The sequence below is a fragment of the Grammomys surdaster genome, unplaced genomic scaffold, assembly GCF_004785775.1.
Source record: "Grammomys surdaster isolate TR1022 unplaced genomic scaffold, NIH_TR_1.0 335, whole genome shotgun sequence".
In the NCBI taxonomy this organism is placed as follows: domain Eukaryota; kingdom Metazoa; phylum Chordata; class Mammalia; order Rodentia; family Muridae; genus Grammomys; species Grammomys surdaster.
Window position 1 is genome coordinate 3,358,057 of NW_021604754.1, and position 27,936 is coordinate 3,385,992.

At 35.4% G+C, this 27,936-nt stretch overlaps 1 protein-coding gene across 1 annotated transcript in view; it reads right to left on the minus strand.

Annotated features, from left to right (window-relative positions):
* Nucleotides 1-25,998, minus strand: part of Foxp2 (forkhead box P2) — a 58,941-nt gene extending 32,943 nt beyond the window's left edge. The window contains exons 1-7 of the mRNA XM_028778424.1: nt 25,864-25,998; nt 24,947-25,138; nt 23,254-23,425; nt 10,638-10,851; nt 8,534-8,638; nt 1,667-1,754; nt 1-24 (exon numbers count right to left, since the gene is read on the minus strand). The exon at nt 1-24 is cut by the window's left edge and continues 60 nt beyond it. Coding sequence (XP_028634257.1) covers nt 1-24; nt 1,667-1,754; nt 8,534-8,638; nt 10,638-10,851; nt 23,254-23,425; nt 24,947-25,138; nt 25,864-25,983 — 915 coding nt within the window. The 5' untranslated portion in view covers nt 25,984-25,998. The remainder of the gene's footprint in view (nt 25-1,666; nt 1,755-8,533; nt 8,639-10,637; nt 10,852-23,253; nt 23,426-24,946; nt 25,139-25,863) is intronic.
* Nucleotides 25,999-27,936: the final 1,938 nt, after the last annotated feature.

Sequence of the window (27,936 nt, forward strand, 5' to 3'; positions counted from 1 at the left end):
AAGACGTTCGCGTTCCTTAGAAAGCTGTTAAGAAAGAGTGAGATCAGAGGCGTTTTAGAAATGACTGATCCAGCTATTTTATTGCAGCGATACATCTTATCATTGAGCTTGTCTCCCAGTAATGATTCCTGCATATAAAAGCCTGGGATGAGAAACTTAGCTGGGAGGAAAGGCAACTTTAGCTAGAGAAAGGAGAAAACTTTTTGTAGCTTTTCTTATGTTAAAGGTCAGGGAAAACAAATAACACTTCATCTTTTTGTCAATAAGAGAATTGAGGTCACAGTTGCTCCGACAGTAACAAGTTACCGAAACCATAAATTAGAAGGCCCATGGTGTCTCTTTAAAGTCCTGTGGACACTGTTAGCAATGGACTAGTGCCGACAGCTGTGAAGGGGTGAAGGGTTCTCAAAGCGAAGTGCCTGCCAGGATTATCTACAGACTTCATGCATTCCCACCGAGGTCCAGTTAGTGCCCCCTGCAATCTGCCATCATCAATCTAATTCAATAGAGTGACAGAGACCAGGCAGTGTGAAACGCTGAACTCTGCCACTGAGTCTGCATCTACACTTGCACTGGGTCTCATTACAACTGACGGACCTTACTTTCCATCAGTCAGACACAGGAGAGAGAGAGAGAGAGAGAGAGAGAGAGAGAGAGAGAGAGAGAGAGAGAGAGAGAGAGAGAAATTGGTAACACTCTGCAGACCGAATCATCAGCTGACCTCTTATGTTTTAGTCTACAGTTTAGCAATGGTAAACAGATCTATGTAGCCAAAGCTTTCAATGCTACTATGACAGTGATACACAGTGATACAATATTACATATCCCTTGTTATTTTGCAACTTAAACGTTTTCCCTTCTCTGGAGAAAGGAACAGCATGATGGATTGGAAACAGTGTAAGGTGTAGTAAATAAAATAAAAACCAAGTTAAATGTTTAATTAAACAAAACAAAAAGTTAGTTTTTGGAAATATCTTAAAGATGACATAGGAGAGGAAGCCTTAAAGGAGTGCCAAACCTAAACAAAACTAAAATCTGAGTTGTTACTGCTTTCTGGGGTCTTAAAATTCTGTTTATTTTTAGCAAAATTATTTTACTTTTAAGTTTGGAAAAATACACCTTTGATAGAATTTTTACAGTATGTATAACATACTATGTACATTGTTTGTCACTGTGTCAGCCAAAGACAAATTCAGTATTGTAGGTCTTAAATTCTAACCACAGTATACACAGATATCAAGCTATTCTTCAGTTCACTCACACTATTATAAAAAGTATCACGTTTGTTGTAGTGTACAGTCCTTTGACAAGGAGGATCCAGATTAGCTTGTATAAAATCTGTGCAATAATGTCATAACTTATGGGAGTTTATGTCTACTGTATTGGATCTACAATAGAAAGACTATAGATTGGAAGTTTGAGGATATCTGAATATATACAACAGGACCTGAAGTTTACTTAGGTCCAACTGATATAGAAAGTATAGGACTCTACCCTGTTATCAATTGTTGTTATTAAAAATAACTTAAATTCCACATATTCGAACAGGTATTGTGTTATCAAGACAATAATGATGTAGCCAGGAAGATCCAGCCACTTGCTCAGTACTCAGGTTAGCACACCAGAACTCTGAGAAGGGTGCACATCAAGGGAGCATGTGACCAACCTGTATTTCTAATTGCTGTACCACCTGCATTTGCACTCGACACTGGGCAGTGCTTCGGTCATCCAATGCATGCTCATTGTTAAGGTGCCTATAAAACATAAGACATGAGACAGAATGAGAAGTGATGTTGGCCCAGCAATATGTGCCTGACTGAATAGGCACTACCTCTACAGGGCACTTGTGGATTTCTCTGCAGTGCTAAAGCTGAAAGCCTGGCAGCCCTAGAGAAAGAAGGCAAATGTGTTTCAATGTTTAGGGAAAATTATTTGTGTGATACAAAGAGGCTCTTCAAGTAGCAGAAAATATCATTGTCTCTAAGCTGTTGTTACAAAAACATTTCTCCATCCTTTTACAGAGCACAAGTAGTAGTCATGATGCATTATTTCCCATGCTTTCAGCATCTTCTTTGTAAAGACTAGTGTGTGTGTGTGTGTGTGTGTGTGTGTGTTTGAGAGAGGGGGAGGATAGCAATTTTCTACTTCATTTGTATTAAAAAGATTGCTTGTATGTTGATTTTTAGTGAGAAATATCTTAAGCCTGGATGTGGTCTGAATTATATGAGGGTGGTGGGGTTTTCCATAGAAATATCCATAACCACAATTAATGATAGTGTTCTGTTACTAATACATAAAATATATTGAAGATTCAGAGTAATAAGTTTGATGTTTCTTGTAAATAGTCCTAATTGGGATGTATATATGCCATACATAAACATAGTGAAAAAAAGACAACCTAAAGGTGTTACTCTAATCTTAACATGTGTGCTTATTATTATACTCAAGGGCTGAAGATGTCTCCAATACATGGTATCTAACTGTGCCAAAAGAAAACTAATGCAACAGCACTTTCAATAAGCATGAAAATATCCAATAATTTTTGCTTTGTAATTTATATTACATTATTTATTTGATGACTTCCTCAATTAATAATTTTCAGGTAATTCAGTTCCATTTGGTATGTCTACTTAACCCATGGGTAAATGAAGACAGCAATTTAAGAGACACAGAAAGTGAAAAGGTTTATTGAACATAACACATAATTAGGAAATCATATCTTTACATATATATATTATATATATATTAATATCATTTAAAATATCTCTAAAGCCTTTTCTGCAATCTGTAATTCTGAGAATGCTGAATTAAAAATTAATTGTGTTCCCTTTTTATCTATGTGTCTTAGAGCAGTAAATAATGCATAGACAGATGCACTTGCAATTCAATATGAAGACTTAAGGTATCAATGACTCAAAGCTAACTTGTAAAGAAGTAGATTATCTGTTAGTAGATCTAGGTTCAGCCATCAGAAACCTTTGTTCTTTTCTACTCCAACTTCGATAAACTAGGCCAGTTTGTTTTAACACTTTCTTATTGATTATAGCAACAAAACCTCCATGTATCTTGCTATAATTGCCAGGCTTGGCTGATGATAAACTGGGGACCAAAATAGTGAGGTGGATCAGGTCAAGCTAGAGTTGTGTGACCAGAGCACATGAGAGGTCTTTCCCACTTCTGTCTGCTCTGGCTTAGCTCCAGCAGGATCTGCTAGAAACCTGGCTATAATGAGGACTAGGATCATTCAAGGTCTCTGAGAAGAAGGCATAGAATGCCAGAGTAAGCCAGGGTCAGTGAGTGGTGTAAAATATCACTAATTTCTAATAAACAAGACAAGCATTAAAAAATAGTCTTCAAGATTTTGTCCCTCAAATTTTAATGAAGAGCAAAGCAATGTCCTGGCAACATTAACAATAATTTCTTGCATCCCTATGGTTTGGTATTGTATTTTTGTGAAATATTTTTTCCACCAGCAACTCTTAGGGAAAACACACATAATTTATACTGCAATCAGCCTAAAAGATGCATATTTTTAAAAGGCTATACATAAAGATTAGGATATAAATAGAGTCCAGGAGATAAATGGATGATGCAGTTTTACCTGAAAAGGTATATTCGTTTTAACACATATTTTTTGCATGAAACCCTTTTTTTTAAAAAAAATATACTTGTTTACTTCTTAGTGATAATTATCTTATATTAAAACAACTTTAAAAAAAAGTACAATATGTTTGCATTATATTCTAGGGTCTTAGAGACCTATTCAATTTATCTCTGCAGCTTTTATTAGAATAGAGACTGGAGACTACAATAATAGTCAATGAGGTTTTGTCTTGATTGAATTTTTCAGTGGAACACAAAAGAACCTTGCCATTAAAATAGTCCTTTATTCTCCTGTATGAAGGCGAAAGGTTTTTAAAGTGTTGTGATGTTCAGTAATGAGCCTCTATCTAAATTATCATTGGTGACAAACTCACAAAGCACTTTTCGAGGACACATAGTTATGAAATGCCACGGCTGCCACTTTCTTTCCTGTAATTATAGGCTAGCTTGCAGCCCTTCAATGATCATTTATAGAACAGCCTCCAGTGGATTACTGAGAACTTGAAAAACACATACATACCTCTGCCACATCTCCCTTATCCTTTTTCTGCTATTGTTTACCAGTGATATGTAAAATAATGGTGCCTATTCACTCCCCCTACTTAATTATGCCAATCAAAGTACAGAAATAGAGTTGGATATAAATACAGATCAATAAGACCAAATAAATAGGCTAAGTATTAACATTAAATTATGAATTTATGTATTTATGACTATTTTGTGCTCAAATTATTCTCTTTTATGTTTTTCTAACCATCTCAGGTACTACATATTGCTGTTCAAAAATTCTTTATGATTTATAAATCAAGGATGAGATAATGCTGAAAAATGAGAGGATTGGTGGATTTTTGCAGTCAGTGCCTAATTGCTGTTTCAAAATGCATATGCAAAGGGACATTTCATTAATCATTTAATCATGTCCCTCGCAGGAAGTTGGAACTAATGTTGCCAATACCCTTTTTTATATGAATTCTCCATGATACCATCTTGCGCATTTGATATATTGCCTATGTCATAAATTATGGGTCCTTACAAAGAACCAAGTGGGGTTGTTATCCCAGAAGATGCTTGTTAGAAATCCTTTATTAACTTTCTTGTTTTACTTATTGCTAGTTCTATTTCACAGCTTCATACTAGCCACCAATAATGCTTTCTAGTGGCAAAGGTCTGTAAATTACCCATGCAATCACTAACACCATTTCACAGGCCTGTTCTACGTCTACTGGTCTGCTAACAAGGCGATTACACACAAATTACTGAATGCCTATGAAATATTTAAATGCATTCTACTCTACTATGCATTAATAAGAGCAAAGCAAGCTCTGGAATTCTGGTTAGCTCCAGTCCCTAATGTCCCCTAATGAGCCTCTTACGGAGACTGCAGTTCAAACAGAGAGGTGAAGAAAAAATGCAAAGGGGGCCTTCAGAAATGCAGCGCAGAGCAAACATCGTGGGAGACACTTCTAATTTATGGGTCACTTTATAGCTATATTGATTTTTGTTTTCAAAATGGAATAAATGATGTGGCCGGCTGATGTTCTTTCAGAACTGCACTGAATCTCGGTGCTAGGTAGGTAGTGTGAACTACAGAAAAGAAAATGAATACCCAAACAAACAAGCAATAAACAGTCAGCCAAGGTCTTTCTAAAAACAATTAAACAAATATTTCAGGAACACAGAAAGTATGGGAGGGGGGATCTTTACAATTTATTTGTTTAACACAAAATTCCCTTCCACGAAGCTATTATGGTTATGGATGCATGTGGATACTTCAATTATACACACTGCAGATTAGCAATTCAATTTTTAACCTCTAGATCTTTTTCAAATTTATTTAAAGTTATAGTATTTATAAGCTAAAAAAAAGGAAATGTGCTTAAATCCAATTGCCTCAGAGATGGTTTGAACAAAATGTTTCACTTGCACATCACTGGGAGTTGATTTATTTTGCATCAAGCTTTTTACGTTTAAGCACTGACAGGAGTTTAAATACAAAATGTTAGCTGTCACTATTCATTTAGCTGATTACGTGAGATGCCTTAGTTTTGAAAGATATGGGCACTGTCACCAAAAGAAACAACAGTCTGACAAGTTCAAAGAATGCCTCCTTGAGGTCATAATTTTGTAGCCATGCTGCCTAGTGAAAGACAAAGAAATAGACAATACACACTAAGTAAGAACATAAATTGTCGACTAGTCAGCTGCAAGAGAAAGAAAAACAAATTTCCACTAAATAAACGAATAGGTTTCCACCGTTTTCCCTGTTGCTCATTCTGCAGCATCAAGCCTTAAAGAAACCAATCACTAGCAGGCTTCATCATTCATTTTCATTGTTGAATTAATCTTTAGAATGCTCATAGGTGTATAGAAATTTTAAAGAACACTACTCATTGTGACTTTCTCAAAGGACAGTACTTCTGGTGCTGCATCTCTCCATTTTGGCACCCATGTGGGCAAGTTCAGGAACACTTGTCTGCTAACTGGAATGCTACAACTCTAAACCTTTTGGCGTAAGCTCTGAAAGTCAATACATCTATATTCAAGCTGACTTTAGTGCAATGTGATGGTAATTAATTCTGCAGTCAAACTACACTAAAGTTTTGTCAGATGTGATTACACTTTGACAATTAAAAGACCGCAATGAAGAAGTAGTACTAAATGCTTTTAGTGATCTTCTGAGAGCCTCAATTACTGGTCAGAAAAAAAAATGGTTAAATTCCGTCAATTTTCACTTTCCTGTAAAGTTGAAAAAATTTCTCCTCAAGATTTTTAGATTAGATTTTGACTTGTATATTTGTTTTCATCTATTACTGTCACAATTTCTGTATTAATTTTCATTTTTATTCAATATAAAAATATACCTTTCTTGTTAATTAATGTGTAGATAAAATTAAATTTCTGAGAATGAGAACCTGATACCTGGGAACATAAAGATATATATGATGATGAGTCGACTTTTTCTTGAATAAATGAAGTACTTCATTAATAAAATATTTTTATTTCTTTTCAAATTTATCACATATCTTTAAGAAAAAGATAATACCAATTCAGGAAATAGGTCAAATTAAATTTTCATTTCAGTGTAGTATATTGGCTTTAGTAGGAGCAGAATCTATCACAGTTCTTTGAATTAGAAAATTTAAAGCAGATGCTATTAAAAATGGGGTAGAAGGAAGACTGTACAGTCTACTGTCAGTAGTCTGTCATCAATATAAAGCGAAAGGATAGAAATGCCTTTGAAACCAGGGTTTATATGTAATTGAAAGAAAATGCTTTTTAAATTATAATTTCTCCAGTTAAAAACAAACAAACAAACAAACAATCAAAACAAACACCAGGGTGATATGAGAAAAAACCATCGAAAATAAAAAGAGAGAGTTCGTACTCATTCACTAGTTAGTGATACAAATTAAACACCTGAGATGCATGAGAAATGGTCTTCATGTGTCTTAAAGGAAGCCATGCTAAAGGAGAGAAATGCAGTTTCCCTCAGAAAATGACCCAGACTTTACTTAAGAAATACTTAGAGTAAGTAAATACCTGCCAAGCAGGTAGTTTTAAAAATACAGTTATCATTACTAGGGCATAGTATCAGTCACCCTAGAAAGGAGCTCACTGAAAGCAAATGTACCATAATGCTGGAGGTAAAAATTATGGAATTATTGTTAAAATAATTTACATTCTTAGATTATTTTAGTGGTAGAAACTTCAGCAAAGATACCTAACATCTTTTAAATACCCTTTTTGGTGGGAATAGTATAGCAAATTTCACACCCAGAAAGAAATCTGGCAGCTCACAGTTGGTTTGGTATAACAGACATGTAAATTTTCATTTAAGTCCATTTCTAAAGAGCCATTGTGATCTGTGAAGCAAATTTTCTCTTAATTGGTTTGAAACTATATAAAAAAAATCTTCGTGGAAGTCTTCCTGTAATCATTTATAAAGGTATTATGATACCAAGTGCTTGCCTCGTTGTTAGGGTACTTCGGCTCTGTACTCTGCAGTCGGTCTGCCATTTGTAAACACATCTTTTTGATGTTTCTGCCAACATCCTGGCAACAAAGCAGTGCAATTTCAAATGAGCTAATTAACTTAATTGTTGATGAAGCATGAAACAGTTCATTCACCCTGTTAGCTGCACCATGACAACAGAAGAGGCTGAGCCTGCGAAGACACTCATCTTCATAAACCTATCTGGAGCTCCCTGTTCAGATCTTCCCTGGACCAATACAGGGAGCAGAAAATCATCCATGAAATGAGGATCCTCTCATCTGCAGGAGAATCCCTCAAGGAGCCTTGAAACTAAAACATTGTAGGGAGATATAAAGAATGCACAGGGTTTGATTTAGCGCTGGAGAAATTGTATAATCTGCTTTCCAAATACACCACCATGAATGGCAAAGGCGACAACAGGAAGGAAGTGTGGTTGCTGCGTCAAATGTTCGAATCACCGACTTTCATTTTTGATCCTTGTTATTAAATGACATTATTGGAAGTGGATATACAGAATCTGCTCCTTTAAACAGACCTACAAACTATGCCTATTTTTATTTCATTTAGAGAAATGGTATGCTTATTCAAATAGTACATGAATTTTTTTATTAAAAATTTCAATTTCAAAATAAAAATTTCAATTTTCAGAGAAAGCTCTTTTGCAAACCTCTTTCATAGTGGTTAAAACCACTACCATGGCAGGCTCATATTTCCATTGAAAATAGTTTGCAAAATGCTTTCATAAAAAATGAATATGACCTATGGACATTTTTTAGCCTGATTTTTCCAATCCACTTGTTGAAACAAACTGAAAACTCAGTCTGCTCAAGGATGGATCATCTTCTCATTCCTCCTTCAGTTACTGTTTATTTTACAGCAGTGTGGCAAAATTCTCGTGTAATCTGTCTCCCCTTCCCAAGAATAGTTAAAACCTACTTCAAAAACTGTCCAAAATCTTCACATATGCTTTCACAGCCTGGCCACTTGCAGACTCCATGGCCATAGAGTGTGTGGGAGGCCCCAGTCTCCTCATGTGACGAGCTGTAGCAAGAAAACACAACGTCAGATTCATCTCAGAAAGTCATAATCGTTGCAGGCTGCTAGCGCCTGTCAGGTTACGATCAGTGACAAACAGGTCAAAACAGGTCAATTCAGCTCAGTGCAGTCAGAAAAATTTAATCGTTCTATTGAATAGTTCAACTGCCAAGGCTAGATGATGTTCCAATTAGAGGAGAAATAGAGCCAAAGATGACTGTTAATAAAGGATGAAAGACTAAGAGGGCTCTATAATATCATATGCTAATCCTGCCATATGACCTGACTGTAACATTTTACCTCTAAATAAAAAAAATTATATGTATATGTAGTCTTATGTTGTGGAGTGGGAAAAACATATTTTAAAGAAAGCTATATGAAAATGATCATAATATTTTTTCAATACTTCTTTAAAGTGCAGTATGAATGATAGGATCACTTAAGCCAAATTCATGGGCAAACCATATATGTACATATACACATATACATACATATACATACATACACACATATATATACATATATATATATATGTATATATATATATATACATATATATATATATGTATATATATACACACACAAATTCCCTAGTAGATATAGTTGATTTGTAAAATCCTGCTCTGGAACAGTGTTTATTAGCAATATTCTTTCATAATTATGGTAGGCCTTTAATAAGTTGGTACAATATAAGATAGAGAGATCCTACAAAAACTATCATATTTCTGAAGTATATAATCATCAAATTAATCTCAATTAAAACAACAGCATGAAAACATCCAGAAGCATAGCATTCTGTAATAAAAACTATGATGAAAATCCACATGTGTTCAGATAAAGGGGAGGAACATTGCCACATTTTGGTCTTCTATTTTAAACAGTGCTGTAATTGCTTTTATGTTTCTTTGATAAAAAAAGTATGGCATCAAATTTGCCCCAGCTAGACAAATATGTTATTACATGATGATATCACCAATCTACTACATATTCTTTTGGGAACAGAGTAGTTTGTGTGTGTAAGCCATTTCATTATAAAATTCTGTACCTCATCTTCAGATTTTAAAAACAACTTTTCTCTTTTAGAAATTCTTAGATTATACAACTTATGTAAGTTATTTGACAAGATCTGACTTGGAAGTATTGTGCCTAAGCAGGTGGAATTACGTTATAAAATATAGCTGAGCTGAGCAGTGGTGGCTCTTTAATCCCAGCACTAGGGAGGCAGAGGCAGGCGGATTTCTGAGTTCGAGGTCAGCCTGGTCTACAGAGTGAGTTCCAGGACATACAGGGCTGTACAGAGAAACCCAGTCTCAACAAAACAAAACAAAACAAAAACAAAACAAATATAGCTGGATATTTCTTATGGAAGCTCAGTTTTAAAGAAAATAGACAGAACTCTAGGCTAAAACACTAAGATGGGAAGTTATCTCACACAATGTAATATTAGCAACCAAAGCCCAATGACATTCCTGTATACATTCCCAGTTAAATTTATTTTATTAATCATCAAAGTGTATTCATTTCACTATATTCATTAATCCACCTCAAGCAAAAACACTTTTAAATTTCAAATAATTAAAAATGTGTGCATCACGCACGTTTTTCCTTAATTCACATTTCAAGTGTGTCCTTAGAAATTAGAAAGTAATTGAACATTATGTAATCAACAACATAGAACACCAAAGTTGCTTTTGTATTGTTGTGGCACTATGGGATTAGTGAATGTCCTCATAACTAGAGTTAATTCATAATATATTATTTATCAGAATGCTTCAATATAACCATTCTTTGTACATTCATGGAAAATTTAATTTCTTTAGGCGTGCTCTGCATTTATATCTAGTACACTGGTAGCGTTTGAAGCCGTCTTATAAAGGAATCACAAAGGTCAACAATAATGGTTTCTACTTCATTTGCTCTAAATACAGTTTTTGTCCCTGTTCATTTTTAGTTTTGCCCACAGTAGTGATGAAAGGCGGGTGAGCATACAGTGCTGCAGACTTACCTGTCCCGCCTTGCATTCAGAACTGAAGACTGTCCATTCACTATGGAATGATGCGTTATCGGTGGTGATGCTTTGGAAGTGGTGGAGGAGGTAGTCGAGGAGGAATTGTTAGTTGTGAGGTCTAGCCCTCCATGCTTAATGCCGTTGTCTTCCATACTATGGACTCCAGTCACTTCTTTCCATAGCTGCTGAATCTCAGCAGGACTTAAGCCAGCTATAAAATGAAAGAAAATCCCAATGATATAACACAGCAACATATTCATGGGCTTCCGAAAGGATTATAACCAACATTAATGCATGATAAAAATACTCTTGTGCCACAAATACCAAAGTTTTTTTGTTTGTTTTGGGTTTTTTTTGGTTTTTTTGTTTGGTTGGTTTTTTGTTTGTTTGTTTGAATCCCAAACAACATGTTATTTATTTTAAAACAACAATTTGAAAACAGTATTGAGGAGAACAGGTTTGGGAAATATATGGTTCATGAAAAACAACCTACTAATCTTTTATTTATGAATTAAAAGAAGAGGGGGTGGCAGGGAGAGAAAGAGAGGGAAAGAGAAAGGGAAGGAGAGAGGGAAGAGATAAGCAGTTACTACTGGTTGATAAAAAACTCTGCTTCTTATTTTAAACAATTTCCTGGTTCAGCTTCTTTGTGTTTACCTGAGAAACAAAAGTGGGACCAGCAAGCTACGTATGGTCTTTTGATTTTGACTATTATTTTGAAGAAATATTTTGAAGTATCTTAAATGACTTGTTTTGTTGTTGTTGTTGTTTTAATGCCTGCATGCATTGTCTGTGCTCACAAAGCTTAAACACATTAAAATTGCAATTTAAATTTAGGCAACCCATTCCTAACACAAATGTCACCTCTAATTGATAAAACCACTTGCAAATGAAAATTTCGTTTTCTGAAAGGGACTTTCACAGGGGAAACAAACCAGTCTTAAGGGCAGACCATATGCCTAGCTGTAGATGGCTAAATGAACTCAATCATATCGTTGGGTGTTCTTTTTCTCATAAAGATGTGTAATGGCATTTTTTGTGTGCATATATATCATGAATTCTGGTTTTGTGTTTCTATGGGATTCCTGTGTGTGAATGCATGTTGTCCAACTATATATATTTCTTGTACTTTGTCTTCAGCTCTTTTTCTTCTGTTTCTTTGCTTGATTCCAGTCTGATTTTTTTGTTTTATTTTATTTTACTTTGTTTCCTTTTCATATTCATCCTTAGATGCTTGTTTGTATTCTAATCAGAAACAGGAAGGTTGGAGATGTATACAGAAGGAGGACAGAGGAGCGAGGGGGAGCTGGAGAGAAGAATCATAATCAAAATATATTGTATAAAATACTTTAGGTAAATTTATGAATAAATAAATAAATCAAAGAAGACTGACTTGAATGAATTTGCTCTTAAAATACTTTATTACCAAAATATCAATGTGACTAAAGAAAATTCTAATAGAAGAAATGAAGCTCTAGTTTTAATTACTGTCATTTATTGAATGCATAATATATTCTGAAGCTTTAGCAAATGGTTTATATTCCTGAATCCAGTGACCTTCACTGGAAGTCAGGACTCATAATATACAGGTAAGCACAAGATCCACCTTCCAATGACCCTTAGCTCCAAATACTGTGCTCTGTAATTCTATGTTGTGCTACCTCTAAAATAATAAACAGGCACAGGGATCAACCAGCAATACAATCAAAGTGTAGCAACACCAATGGCTGTGGTGATGGCCATCTATCAAATCATGTGCAGGGAAGGGTTTTCTGGACCAGCAAGGAACACTAGAGCTAGCCAGCAGAGGATGTAGGGGAAAGGAGTAAGAACTCTTCTCTATAGAAAGTAATAAATAGTCAGTGGCCAGCATTCCCACTGGCCCAGTTGTAACTCTTTGCCAAATTATACTTCACAATGGTAACTCTAAATTGCCATTCATATGACAATTTCAGATATTGTTAGTTTATCCAAAGCTATCATTTTGGTAATTTTGGATCCTTAATATTTTAAGGAACAATCTGAGATAATAAAAAATGACAGGATAAAGTTGGCTTTCTAAAGCTATTTCAGAATAACTTTATATTTTTTTTCTGTTATGAAATGTGGTTTTCTAATGATACATATCATCTTTGTTGTAGAGAAAACTGTTTCATACAAAAATTATTAACTGTGTCTTTAATGATAGCATTGACTCAGAGTCATGACTCTTTTCTGACCATAACTTTTTAAGACCTGTCTGGGTCTGTAGGGTGTTCTAATACAGATCCCCAGAAGCAAAGCTCTTTCCTTCTCAGCATCTACATATCTTCAGTATCCCATACTGTTGCCTCCCTTTCCTGTTTCCTAAGTTTAGCCTAGACAGCTACAAGGGCTTCATGGTCTCTTCCTCCTTCCACCTGACTTGAATTATATGATTTGCTCATCCTACAGTAGACATAAATGATCTATTTCAAGGTAAATTAAGTCATGTCCATTCTCAGGCAAAGCCCCTCGGAGTGTTTTCCAACACTTAGATACAAAGCAAATGCAAGTAAAGCAAAATCAATCAATAGGCCAGCCCTTACTGTGGCCCCACAGTATGGCATTTCTTCTGTCTCTTGCCTGATCTCAGTTATCGTCTTCTCCACTTTTCTTTTCATTGTAGCTATCTGGTGCTTCCGTCCTGCTGTAAAACTTCATGCATGTTCTTACCTCTTCTCTGGCTATTCTTACAGCCATAGCTACTCTCTCTGGGGAGATGCCCAAGGCTTTCTCCTTTCCATTTCTTAGACATCTTGAAAATCACCCTCCCCCTTTCCCTGAGAGGCCATTGGCCATAGCTGCCACCGATGTCCTCCTCTGCCTTGTTTTCCATCATTTCTTGACTGTAGGGCGTACTTTTACTTAAAGAATATTAGCATAGCTTCTGCAGTTATGCAAACATTTGTCTGTTAATGGAGCGATGGCTCTTACTGTCTGTCTCTCCCTCTCAATCTTTCTTTACTCTCACCCGCTCTCAGTGTCACTCTTCGAAAGTTTGTCTGACAAGCAAGATCGCGTTTTTCTTTTGCTGTCTTGAAAACCTGTTGATTGTAACACTGAAGTTTGGTTGTCTTTAATGAAAACTGTATGTACAGACATTGCTACCTGTAAGATCAATGTCTAAAGAGTTACAGATGGTACTAATGATACTTGTTATACTTACTATAAAAGTACTTTGAAAGACTATAGTAGTTAGTGAATTTATTGCTACTTAGTTTATGTGATTTGTTGATAATTTGGTTAATTTAAGTATTTGCTTGCCTATTGAATGATTTTCATAGTTGTTTTTATCTTCTGTTCTTTGGATAGAACTTAGTGATATCCTCATGCTATATAACTATGTCAAGGGCAAGGTCCTTAGTAGGACCTCAAAAAGATTTGATGACTAACATGCTTACCATTAAGGCACTGTTTCTTAGTTAAATATAAGAAACTATAGTTTTCAGTTATTAAAAATGGTAGAGGATAATACAAGTAAGAAATTGTAGCTACCCAATTAGCTGGTGCATTACCATCATCTCAGGATAGATGCTTAAATTGTCCCATACACATGCTGATCACAGCTCAGAGCAGAACCATAGGTCTGGAGGCAGGATTAAGTTTCACAGTGATTCCAGAGTCCAAAGACTAAGGGTGAATATCAACATAGAAACTATCACCTTGCCTTTGAGATAAAATTTTACAGCTATCAATCACTTAAATCCTTCTTAATAGGCACAATCTACAATTATTAAACCACAGTCCAGTCAATTTGTACCATAGAGAATGTTTTAAGAGTTTGTAAGTCTTAAGGTTATTTTTTTCAACAGTAACATAAAGTTCTGTTAGATTCACAGTCTTCCAAGCTAGATATTTTGAGAGTTCTAGAGCTCTGTAATACGATCTGAGTGAAAAAAATTTGAAATGTCAAAAAAACAAACAAAAAATCTGGACTCAATTTTTACCTTAATATTTTCCATACATATTTGAAAAAATGATAAACCCATGCTGAAATTATATTAATTTATATTAGCATTTAATGTTAGGTAAAGACTTTAGAGCTTTAATTGATCTGTACCCTACGTTCCCAAACACAGTTCTTTGTTTTTTGTTGTTTTAAATTTGATATTACCATGTGAGCTTGTGAGGTCTTTCTAATCTTGCATGTTCTGAATCCAGCTTCTTTATACTTGTCTTCTGCTAAAACATGCCCCCCAGCAGCTTTCCCCATCCGCTGTAACAGACACCACAAATGCCCACTCGTCTATGCACCTACTGGTCTAAGAACATCTTAAGGAGATTAGTACACAGCTTCTCAAACCATGTCTGCCAGATTTTGGAATGATTAGAAATCATACTGATGGTGTGAGGCACTGGGCCCCATGGTGGCCATTGTTGGACACCACGGCATAGATTGCTTACATGACTGCAAACTTTGTACAAGGGGTTGGGGTGGTTTTCATTCTCAAGTCATTTCCTACATGATTGCTTCTTAGCACACTTCTTCTCTGTCTAAATGCTCTACTGTTTTGTCTGTTCTCTTCACTCAGAAGAGATTTTCAATTAACAAGAACATTAGTGCACTGGCAAACATATTCTAGGGAGCAATGGGTTAGAATATTAAAGAATGATAATCAACTTCTATCTTCAAAGAAGATGAGTCTATTTGTCTGGACCTATTTCAAAGACACAGATAAGTTCCTAAACACTCGTTTAAGTGTGTGACTTTAAAAGTTTGTGGCAACAGAACACTGGGCAGTATTCTTCTGCTTTTTAAATGATGACTTGAACCTGGTTCCTATTCACTGCTAGACTTAGAAAAAAAATCACTGGGGAAATCTTTCCTGAAGATTCAAGTGAATCACCAAGTGAGCAGCAGGTCATGTAGCAGGAAAGGCAATTTAATCATAATCTTTTGATCCTTTATTCTGAGTTTATGGAGTAAATGTAGTGTGCCAAGAATTGTGCTAGGTGTTAACTACAATCTAAGATTCATGTATATATTTTATAACCTTGAGGTAAACACACAATTTTCAGTGGTTGTCCTTATAAATGTTATGCTTATACTTTTTACATTAAAATAAGTGATATTTTAATATCCTTTCTTCCTCTATTTTCAGTAATTATTTTTTTAATGTTAGCTAATTTTTTAAGGTCTGAGGAGATGGCTCAGTTGATGAAGTGCATGCCATATGAACAGAGAACTTGAGTTTTGATCCTTAACTCCCATGTAAAAAGCCAAGTTGTAGGCTAAGGTGATGGCTTAGTGGATTACACATGAGTACTTGCTGTGTAAGCTTAAGGACCTAATTTCAAATCTCCAGCATCATCAGAAGCCCAGTGTGGTTACACATGTCTGTAACCCCAGCACTGTGGCAGATAGCAATGAGCATGGCTAGAGCTTTCTGGTCACTAGCATGGCTCCTGGTGCAGCAAAGGATTTTAATCGAGAGAATATCCTAGAGATTGACAGTGCATCATATTAGATATCCACCTCTAGTTTCCAAGTGTGTATATGGGCGCAAACACCCACATGAATAGCCACACTTACACATATGGCAGTGAGAGAGAACCTCACTGGACAGCCAGACTAGCAGAATCAGTGAACAATATGTTCACTGAGATACTCTCTCTTTAAAAAGGAAGACAGAAAGTAATAAGACACTAGCAATAACCATTTGACCTCTATGTGTATGTATGTATAAACATGTACACACACACACACACATATGCATTCATACCTGCACACATATTTGTATACAAAATCATGCGGCATATATATGTACATACATACAAAAATAACTTGTATACATTATGATACAGTGTAAGTCTACAATGAACGTCCAATTAATGAAATGTTATTTAATAGTACTTTGCAAATTTCTAGGGTTACATAAAAGTAATAAAAGCAAAGTTTAGTAGAAATATTTGTATCACTCATAATGTATTAAGACAAGATGACACAGGGTAGTGGTGGTGCACACCTTTAATCCTAGCACACAGGAGGCAGAGGCAACAGATTTCTGTTGGTTTAAGGTCAGCCTGGTCTATAGAGAGGGTTACAGGACAGAGAAATCTTGTCTCAAAAAACCAAAACCAAAACCAACCAACCAACTAACCAACCAACCAAACAACCAACCAACCAACCAGAAAACCAAAGAAACCAAAAAGAAAGGTTGACGTCAGCATTTTGAATTGAGATATTTTTATGTTCTGTCCACATTTTTTTTTTTTTAAAGACAAAGTTTTTCTGGCCCTGGAAATCAGTACTGCTTCAGACTCAGAGATCTACCTGCCTCAGCCTCCCTAGTGCTGGGATTAAAGTCGTGTTCCACCACATCCAGCTACACTTTCCACATTTTAATCTTAATATTGACATTTTTTAAAAAGTGTCATACATACACGAACATAGTAACTGTGTTGAAGAGAAGAAATTATTCTAGAAGAATCAATTCTCTAGTAGTCTTCTTCCCCAGATAATAGATTAAATATCTACAGCATCTTTCAGATATCTATATCTTTACTTAAATTCAGCTAAGCAAAAATATTTTGTTATGTTTATTAAAACCACTAACTAACATAACACTCATCTTTCACATATTGTGTGGAATCAGGGGCCCATCAATTCTCCACGTTGTCTAAATGTCAAACTACACAAACGAAAATACAGATATTTACTTAAGATTAAGACCCAAAGAAATATATCTCTGCCAAAGGATACAGGCACCCCCTTCTATGTTTAAAGAGAAAAAGAAAATTACAATTGATAATTTTCTTACTCTTCTTTTATAGTCTAAAATGTTTTGAAATCCCAAACTTCTTTAAGTATTTCAGTCAAGATTCAAAATTTGTTAAGTAGAGTATTTCTAAGAAGATTTATGAATTAAATGGAATCAAATCCATGGAAAGCTGAGTTTTCACTGGATTTTGTTGAACATGTGTGATATTGGATCTCAACAACGGAACCTACTCACCAAACAGATAAATCTGGTTTAATGTAGCTCATACTAGTTTCCTAAACAATTCTACAACAATTCAAAATGTTATATAATTTAATCTCAATCATTCCTATTTCCATTGTCAAAATTAAATATAGCTAGTAATCCACTATTTGTTTAATTATTTAGAAAATATTTTGCTATGAATAAAGTCAACAAAATTTGTAAGCAACTTTTTTCTTTTCTTTTTCCTTTGTCTCTTCTTTTCTTTTTCCTTCTTTTTATTTCCTTCTTTTCTCCTTCCTTCCTTCCTTCCTTCCTTCCTTCCTTCCTTCCTTCCTTCCTTCCTTCCATCTTTTTTGAGACAGGCTCAAACTATAGCTCTAGCGTAAAATTCACTATGTACTAGGCTGACTTTGAACTCACAGTGATTCTCTGTTTCATGAGTGCTTGGAATAAAGGTGATCATGCCAAAGTTTATTCTTGAAGAAATACAAGAATATTTAAATTTCAATTAATTGAGAGAATAGCTGCATATTAAGCTCCAAATAAACACTACCCTGGTATTTGAATAATAATTCTGCATGATGTGTATTGCTTATATATTTTTTTCTATTGATGTCATTTTTAAACCTTGGTTTGATCTGATTGTGACCTGAAAAATGCATGAACACTGACTAAGCAAAAGATCCAGGATACGAGGAGCAGGGAGGTATGCAGGTCAAATGGCTGACTTTGGGTGACAGCCGAGCCAAGTACTATCTGGAGCACATTCCTAACTCAGCATAAAGTCGTTATTAAAGATTTCATATTCTTTGTTATCTGACAGCTCACGTATTCCCATCTCACCTAGTTCTAGCAGGTATGAAATCAAAACAGAGCTGTCTACAACCTAGCATGTATCGGTTGTTAATTGAAATTTTACATTTTAAATAACTCAGATATTTACAAAATATGTGCAATGTAGTGAGATAAAAGTTTCACACCACATATTCCATAACCTGTAATACGCTTCAAGACCCCTGCATGTTTGAAACTGTGGATAGTAACAAAACTTAGATTTCATCTTTTTCCCACCCTATCTGTGCACTTATCACTCATGACTGTTGTGTGTTTTGCACTGAGAGCTGTGATAGGAAAATTACCTACCAGAGTTTCACAGATAGAAAATTCATTTTCATATTAAATCTCAGCAACTTTACAATATGTGTTTGATCACTTATTAGGAAAAGTTTTAGCTTTGCTTTTGTTTGTTTGGCTGGGTTTTTTATTTGTTTGTTTGTTTGTTTGTTTTTTAAAGACAGGTTTTCTTTATGAAACTGCCTTGGCTGTCCTGGGATATGCTTTCTAGACCAGGCTGGTCTCAGACTCAGAGAGATCGACCTGCTTCTGCCTCCTGAGTACTGGGATTAAAGGTAGGTGTCATGATGCAAGATTAAGTTCCAGTTTTTTCACTTATAGGAGACAATTTGCAACTTCTCCTTGCCATATCTGAATCACCAGTGTCACTTCTCCTTTGTTCTAAGGTCATCAATAATCAAAACAAGGGTGTAGAGAACACAAGTCCCAGGATCCCACAATAACAGAACTAATACTGAAGAAGCTTAAGTGAATGGGAAATGGAGTGTGTACACAGCATGAACACTATGTAGGTATCCTTGACAGAGATTTGGTTCACATCACAGTAAGGGGAAAGGGTATGCTGTGAAATTCATCATACTTCTTCAGATGCCAAACACTTTAAAATCCATTCATTCTTTTTGGAGTTCTCTATTCTTCTGGAAGGAGGAGGGGATACAGTTAACTTCAAGTAACTAAAAGCAACGAAAACTAAATTTTCAATAAAGTCATAATCAACCTATGATTGTATTCTGAAAGTAAAATTTATCTTATGTTAAAAAACTATAAAAATATAATGTAATCCAGGTGCTGATGGTACACACCTTAATCCCAGCACATAAGAGGCCAGAGGCAGGCAGATCTCTGAGTTTGAGGTCAGCCTGGTTAACATAGTGAGTTCCAGGATAGAGAGGGTTGCTCTTACACAGAGAAATCCTTCCTTGAAAAACAATAACAACAATAACAACCACAACAAAACAACAACAACAACAACAATAAAGTAACTGCACACTGAATAATTTCATCTTGGTAATGGGTAGGCCATGGCATCAATATATATATATATGTATATATATATATACATATATATATATATATATATATATATATGTATATATATATATATACATATATATATATAATATTGTTAAATATATTAATATTTAACAATTAAATATATTATATGTCAATAATTAAATATATTATGTAATAAATGTATTCATTTAGTATCTATTTTATAAATCCAGGAGTATGAAAATATTAATGACTTAAATGATTAATTAAAATTTAAAAGAGTTCATGTTAAAGTGATGAAATATATTGTTCAACTTTAGAGAAAAAGTCCTACAAATCTATTCTGTCAAAGTTATAAAGTGTTATTGCTGATATTTATATACATTTAAATAGTTTCAGAAATTATAATTCAAGGTGGCTGGATGAAGTTGTGTTAAATCATAGAGATAAATAAATTATGTCATATTTTTGAAGACATAATGAGAACATCATCCATCAATGTATGGTAATCCCATTTGATTTTCATGTGATTATTATTCATGGCCAATCAATCAATAAATCAAAAGCTCAATGAAGGTGAACTTAAAAACTGATAATGAAAGAATTCAAAATTATTTTACCTTAAATAAAAAGCAGCTGAGATAGATGGCTTGGGGCCTATATTATTCATTAATTTCTCTGATTTTAGATTATCATCATAGTGATATGATATTATAGTTGTCCCTCAGAATATATGCCCTGAAAACACCAAAATCTGTCATGATGAAGTTATAGTTCTCTCCATATGTTTATGTCTATGTCTTTCTTTTTCCATCTTTCTCTATGTCTAGTTATAGTTCTATATGTTTATGTCTATGTCTCTCTCTTTCCATCTCTCTATCTCTTGCTCTCATATCTCTATCTCTTTATCTTCATCTCTTTATCTTTATCTTCATCTCTACCTCTTGATCTATAACTCCAGCGTGACAAATTTGGGTGTATATATATACTTACATCTATGTATCTATGTATAGATATATCTATAAGTGATATATAGATCTATATGTATGTATATTATATAGATAGAAAATATATTAAATACATCCTTGAGTGTAATATTTAATGTCATGTTAATGCTATACAAATAGTTGTTAAACTGTATTTCCAGGAGAAAATGGTGAGAAAGAAGTACGTTCTCAGCACAAGCCATTTTTTTCCCCAATACATTTGATTCGTTGTTGGTTTAATCCATGGATGTAGAATGCTAGGTTACGGGACCTAGAGTTTGGGAAAGTGGAGTGTTCATTTTCATGGATGGTTGGTATTAAACAAATTCAGCCTATGTGTGAACTATGGATCTCAGAAATGATACTTTGCACATTTAATAATTAAGAAATGTATGATGAGGGTTGGAGATTTGTTCATGATCTGGTAGCATCAAGAGCAGTAGCCACAGAGACCATTGAGATTTGAGTTTACTATTGTTCAATTTTATTATTTCTCCTTTATTAATGGAAAAATACTTTAGTGACACTATGATATTTTTCTTAAGTATAAATTTTCTAGGCAGATGTTGTTGCTTAGGCTTGTAACTCGAGCCTTTCAGGGCTGAGCCAGAAGAATTTCTCATGAGTTCAAGGCCAGTTAAGTGTTACATAGTGAATTTCAGGCCACCATGCGCTGCACAGTGAGACCATGTCTCAAAAAAAAAAAATAACTTTACAAGTAAATCTGCACAAACTAAGCTTTGCATTTAGAGTCTTTATTTTCCAAAAATTTCTTCATTATGAGTGTTTTAGTTTTTATATGTCTTGGGACAATTAAAGTTGAAAAAACAGTGAAATATAATTCTATCCAAAACTAGCTCAGAAATAAGAGAAATTTTCATTTGAAAATGACTGAAATTGTTACACAATAATAAGGCACTTTACTCGATGAGACTTTTGCTTGAGTTGAAAGATGCAGTTGAAAAATTATTTTAAATAAGAGATTTAAGCTTTCTAAAACAAATTGAAAGACATTGCTACAATAAAATTATGCTAAATTGTGATATACTTTTCAGAAGATACGCAATGGAGATTTGTTTAACTTGTACTAGAAATACCAATGAGATGTAATTATTTTTTCTCTTTCTGTTCCTATCAACAGGTTTTTTTATCAATAATGTCCACACTTGCATTGAATCAATTTATAAATATCCTTTGTAAATTTTACTTCTTCATTTTTCTTCTGAGCATACGTACTTTTCTAAAGAACCACACTTAATAGATGGAAAGTTCATTTCTAAAATGATACTGAAGATCATTCCATTTCTTTCTAAAATAAGTATGAAAAGTGGGTCTATGTCCAGGCTTGCTTTCAATAAGCAAACTTTGCTTTTCTGTCTTTCTGAGGAATGCTCCAGACAAGTGAATTAAAAGACCTCAGTTAAATGAAAGAGACAAACCTGGGGGAAGCTATGACAAAGGAAAAGCAACTTTATAAATAAAAGAAAAGGTGCATTATAATATTATTATAATATAATATAATAATATATAATATTATATTATTAATTTTATTGGCCATTAAGAAATGTTCATGTGCAATGTAAATATTAGCTATTGTTGATCTAACTTCACTTTTTATGTTAAATTGTTCTTGCTTTTCAGGAATGTGTCTTACAGAATCAGTAAACTGTGTGGCAAATACTAGTGTGTGATACACTCCTCTGGGACAGAAACGATGACCTTGAGTTAAAGTCTACTTGTATAAATGAACTTTGTCACCTCACAATCCAAATGCAAATTAGAATATCCATTCATAAAGATTAATGATACTTGACTTTTACCTTAATTGGCAGCTTGAGCCACCTTTTTTCTATCTTCCTTAAATTTCTTTTTCCCCACAACTGATAACAATGCATACATATAACTATATTAGAACACACTCAGATCTTTCATTCATATATACATAAAATGTACATACACACACAGAGAGAGACCATACAATATATATAATATGGTCAACAGCACTTAAAATTCTAGTTTACATTGTATGTACAGGAAATTTGGGGAAAGGTTAGTAGTGTAATCTCATGACAAAAGGTGGGCTTCCCAATCACAGGGCTTACAATTGATCTGCAGATGCACAGAACTTGTGTATTATTTGTGATTTTAGTTCCTAGATTAGAAATCTGTGATTTCATCAGTTGTCCACCCAAACTCATTATCAGCTCACCTTATATGGAGTACTGCTGCTCTTGCTTAGCCTTTCTCCTGTATATTCAGTGATGCTCAAATTATATTGCCTTATACATTATTCACACCTATAAGACTAATTGGCATACATTTAATATTTAACAAAATAGTTAAGATAGGTTTACTATAAATCTGAAAGTAATGTGTGGTAGAGTATCTGAAACTATAGACAGTGGGTCGGGTGACCAACGGTAGCATTAATGTTTTCCTATCAACTTGAAGGTCATTAATGAAAACACCTCAAGGCATGATATATCCACAAGAGCATGAGATGGTAGAAAGTGCAAGAGCAGAGAAGAAGTATTTGTAGCACATCCTCTCTACCTTGAGGCAGCGACTGGACAGGAAGGGCTGCTTGGCCGGGTGGGATGGAGATGAGGCCCTGACGCTGAAGGCTGAGTAGATGTTGCTGCTGCTGTAGTTGCTGCATTTGGAGAAGCTGCTGCTGGAAGACAAGCTGCTGGGCGGCCAACTGCTGCTGCTGCTGCTGCTGCTGCTGTTGCTGTGGGTGTCAGAAAACCCGACCCAGTCAACAGCAGACAACAAGGTGCACACAGACCACTTTCACACACAGAAAGGCATGCCCCTTTCCCTGCCCAGATGTGCTCTTGATCATTCCATGGTCAAAGTTCAGAAGCAGAACAAGAACAGCCTCTAGGTATTCATCTGCCTGCTTCTTGGAAGGGAAACAGCATCTGAGAACCCAGGAACTCTCACTAATGGTAGCAAGCAAGGTTTAAAGACAGAATCTAACAAAAGTTCAGCTTTTAGAAACTAGTTCATCACCAGCGACTGTAAATTTATGTAGACCATAGGATTAAAGCGTCATAGAAGTGATCAACTTCCGGAACCCGCTCACTGTTTTCCAACTGGGTAAGTTTTACATGTGGAGGTCTATGAATATGTTCGCTAGTGATTTGTCAGAGTAAACTTGGCTGGAGCTCTCAGGACAGGCGCATCAACTCTCCCCTGTTTCCATTTTTGAACACACTAAAGGTGGAATTATATGCATGTCCAAAGAAAAAGTGCCCTCATTATAAAGAAAAGTCTAACTTCCAGTTTTGTGAGGCATTACAAGACAAACCAGAGTTCTTTGGACTCTGGGGGGAAGGAGACGGCAGGCACACTTCAGAGGAAGACAAGCTGCGTTGAAGACCTTTCCTTTTTAGTTTGGGGAAAAGAGAAACTTCTGATGCGCTCACTGGAAAACAGACTGCATAATGGAGCAAGTCATGTGGATTGCCCAAAGCCTCTGAGAAATAAGGGAGCAATTTCTATTCTGTAGTTGATGGCTGTCTGAAATTCTATTCACAAATCCAAACAGAAACAAAACCTCAGGAGGTCAAAACTGTTTCCTGTACGTTTGCATAATGGGCAGCTTGAAGACAGCAACCCTGATACCTGCTGATCAATTTAACTACTTCAACATGTTTTGTTTGTATTATGTTTATATGTGATGCAGTTTGCTGACAAGCGCAAGCTAGGCCCGAGAAGCCAGCTTGTCAGTTTGATTTATGAGCATATCAAACGGTAACTTTCTACTCGCCACTCCAAACCTACCCTAGCAGTTCATTAATCAGGGGCCTGTGACTTTGAAATCTGTGCTCAACCAGTTTTTCCTCTTAGTCTCCCTGCCCCCAACAATGGGCTAAATTTGCATGCGTGTTCTCTGAGCTGTACGACTGAAAAAAATAAGGTTCCCTCACCAACTTGGATTCTCAGTGAATACAGGATAATCAGTACTTTGTCCAGCACACAGCTTGCTCTTTGTACACTGTGATTCATTAGTGAACATTAGACGACAGCCAGCAATGGATTGTGACTCTCAAGTCCCATGCTACAAAAAAGGAGAGCATGAGAGTCTCACTGTCACTGTTATTAAGCTCAGTAAAAATATAGAACACTGCATCTTTGACAGAAAGAGCCTTGTTATAGGAAGATCTGAGACTATCCTTGCCTCTCAAAGTGCCTTCTCAACCCCATGCTATTATATATCAATGAAATCACTAGATCCTACCTCTTTTGCTTGCTTTCCAGGATGCTGCTGCTGTTGCTGCTGCTGCTGTTGCTGCTGCTGCTGTTGCTGTTGCTGCTGCTGCTGCTGCTGCTGTTGCTGCTGCTGCTGTTGCTGCTGCTGCTGTTGCTGCTGCTGCAAAAGCTGAAGATGTAACTGCTCTTGCTGTTTCTTGTAAAACTCTTGTAGTTGTTGCTGAATAAACCATTTTGACTTTAATAAATAAAGGCAAAAGTTTCATGTATTATAAATGTCCTAAACTCTTCTAGACTGACACATGGTAGGGTAGCCATTAAGATTCACCTCATGGGAAAAAAAGATGCATTGGGTTTAAAGAGACAGCTTTACATGCTCCCCCCACCCCCTCAAAGCAGCTCTGAAAATTTTCCAATCCAGAATTCAAATAATCCTAAACAAAAGGGTCTAGAAAATATGTGCTCTAAAGGCCAGAAGTAAAGTAAATACTCTCAATGACTACATCAGAAGCCCTATCCCAACCTAAGAACAGGCTATGCCCTACCTTTCAGCAGGTGCTGTCTGCAAAGTGGCCTTTTTTCTTCTTATTGGAACTAAAGGGATTGCTAATATGTTATGGATTTTCAAAACAACAATTATGTGGTATTTTGCTATACCCCTTTGCAAACCTAAAAGTAAGTGTCCCTAAGAATCCAAGTATTTCACTACTGATTCCTCTGCTTTCAATCCTGTCCTCTCTCTGCTCTTGTTCTAGACTTGAGTTCATTCAAAGAGAATGAGTAACTTAAATGCTCGTGTGAACCTCTGCAAGGACAGCATGACACTTCTGTTGTAACATGCTGATTGGTTGCTTCTGTAAGTGGAGACCGCACTAGCCAATATTGCCTGCAGAATGTGTACCCCTTGAGCAGGACCAGATCACCAAAGCAGGTAACCCACATTACCTGTTGCAACATCACGGCCTGCTGCTGCTGGAGGAGAGCCTGGAGCTGCTGAGGAGACAGGACCTGTTGCTGAAGTATCTGCTGCATCTGCTGAGGGGTGATCACTTGGGGAGTCATCATGGCCACCGACACGGGCACCTTGCATGGAGAGAGAGGGAAAGCGCTTTCATAGCTCAGGATCTGATGATCTTTGCACAACCATATAACATTGTTTTCAAGTTATTCACCAACAATGGCCCCATATGGTATATATGTCCTGTTGCATAACGTTCTATTACTCTGACAATTGTTTTCCAGAGGCATCAGACCTCATCAGGCTCCCACTTCAAACTCATGTTTCAGGTGGACTTGTGCAAAGGTGTTGGAACTTTGGGTAATATAGATGGAAATAAATAATCTCCTGGCCATAGTTCAAGAAGCTATCATTGAGCATCTTTTCAATGTCTCATTGCTGTAATTAAAACCCTTTGGAAATGCTTAAAATGTATCATCAAAATAAAATGTTAAACAACTAAAATATGCACGTGAATAACTGGTATTTATATTGAACAAAGTATATATGGAATGTAATTATATAACATAATTGCCATTAAAAATTACATAAATATTTATAGTAGTTAAAAGGCTGAGTGAGCAAAGTTGCTGGCTTCACAGATGAACTCTGGGAGTTTGTTCCAGAACCCACGTGATGGAAAGAAAGAACCCACTCCCACAAGCTGTCCTTGGTTCTCCATGAGTGCCATGACACACACACACACACACACACACACACACACACTATAGATAAATGTAAATTAAAAAGATAATAATTGTACACACTGATAGATATGAATAAATAATACCATGTAGTAAACAATATAAGGGTTTTTTTAAGATAAACATCTTACCACAGCTATACTGAAAGATTCTCCATTAGACTTGTAACAATAACAACAATCAAAACAATTTTTTTAACTTTATTCTCACTTCTATTTTCTAAAAGTTTCCAGGATGAAAGAGGGGAAAGGAAATATGACAGAGAAAGATACAGAGGAAAAAGAAGGAAGAGAAGAAAATAGATGATAAGAAAAACCACCAGAGAGAACACTCTATAGAAACAAAAGATACGAAGAAACAGGAGCAGGACAGCAGAGAAGCCCAGGAAAGGCTTAGGTCGCAGAGGCGCATGCTCAGAGCAGTGCTGATCACTCTGCTATGGGCCTCGCTCTGTACCAAACAGCACACAGTCAGTGTGTCAGATGGTCAAGCTGCAACCTTTGAGAAAATATTCACTTTGTCTCCTGTGGGGAAAATCACTTTTATTATAAATAAAAGCTAACACTTATATAAATAACTGATTTAGAACATATTTACAGGACAATGTTTCTTTCAAAACAGAAAATGATTAACCAGCAAAATTCACAATTTAATAGTAATGTGGGTCATACTTTTCTAATCTGACACTTGACAATAAAAAACATGAGAAATTATTAATGAAAAAATGGTCCTAAGTGAAAAATAAAGAAAAAAGAAAAGAATTCTAGGGTGAATTTCTTCTATTTCAAACAAACAAAAATCAAAATAGTTTCATTTTAAACACTGTATTTTCTGTATTTTTCCATTTTGGTAAATTAAAATACAATTAATTTGACTCATTTTTATATCATGGAAAAGAAACAGTCTGCTAAAAATAGGTCAGTCATTTTCAAAAATATTTCTGAATAAAAGAATATAGATTGTTGTACATCATTTTATCACAGTATGCAGCACCCTGAATGAGTGATCTAAAGTCAGTCAGTTGGAGATTAAGAAAGTAAGATCAGGACAAAGACTTTAGACCTGCGTTTCTAAATAAGAGAAAGGAGTTGCCCTCATGTGTTTCTGGATGCTTTGTTATTTAAATATTCAGAAGCTGTTAGTTTAATCACTTGTTCTTTGATAAGCCAATAGATTGATTAAAATAAATGGGGGGGGGGTGGAGTTCAAGCCACCAAAATATGTCATTTTCTAGCAACCATTGACCTTACAATCTCCTCAAGGAGCTGGCAGTCAGACAGGAACTCAGGGACAGAGAAAGACGTAGTACCATTTTAT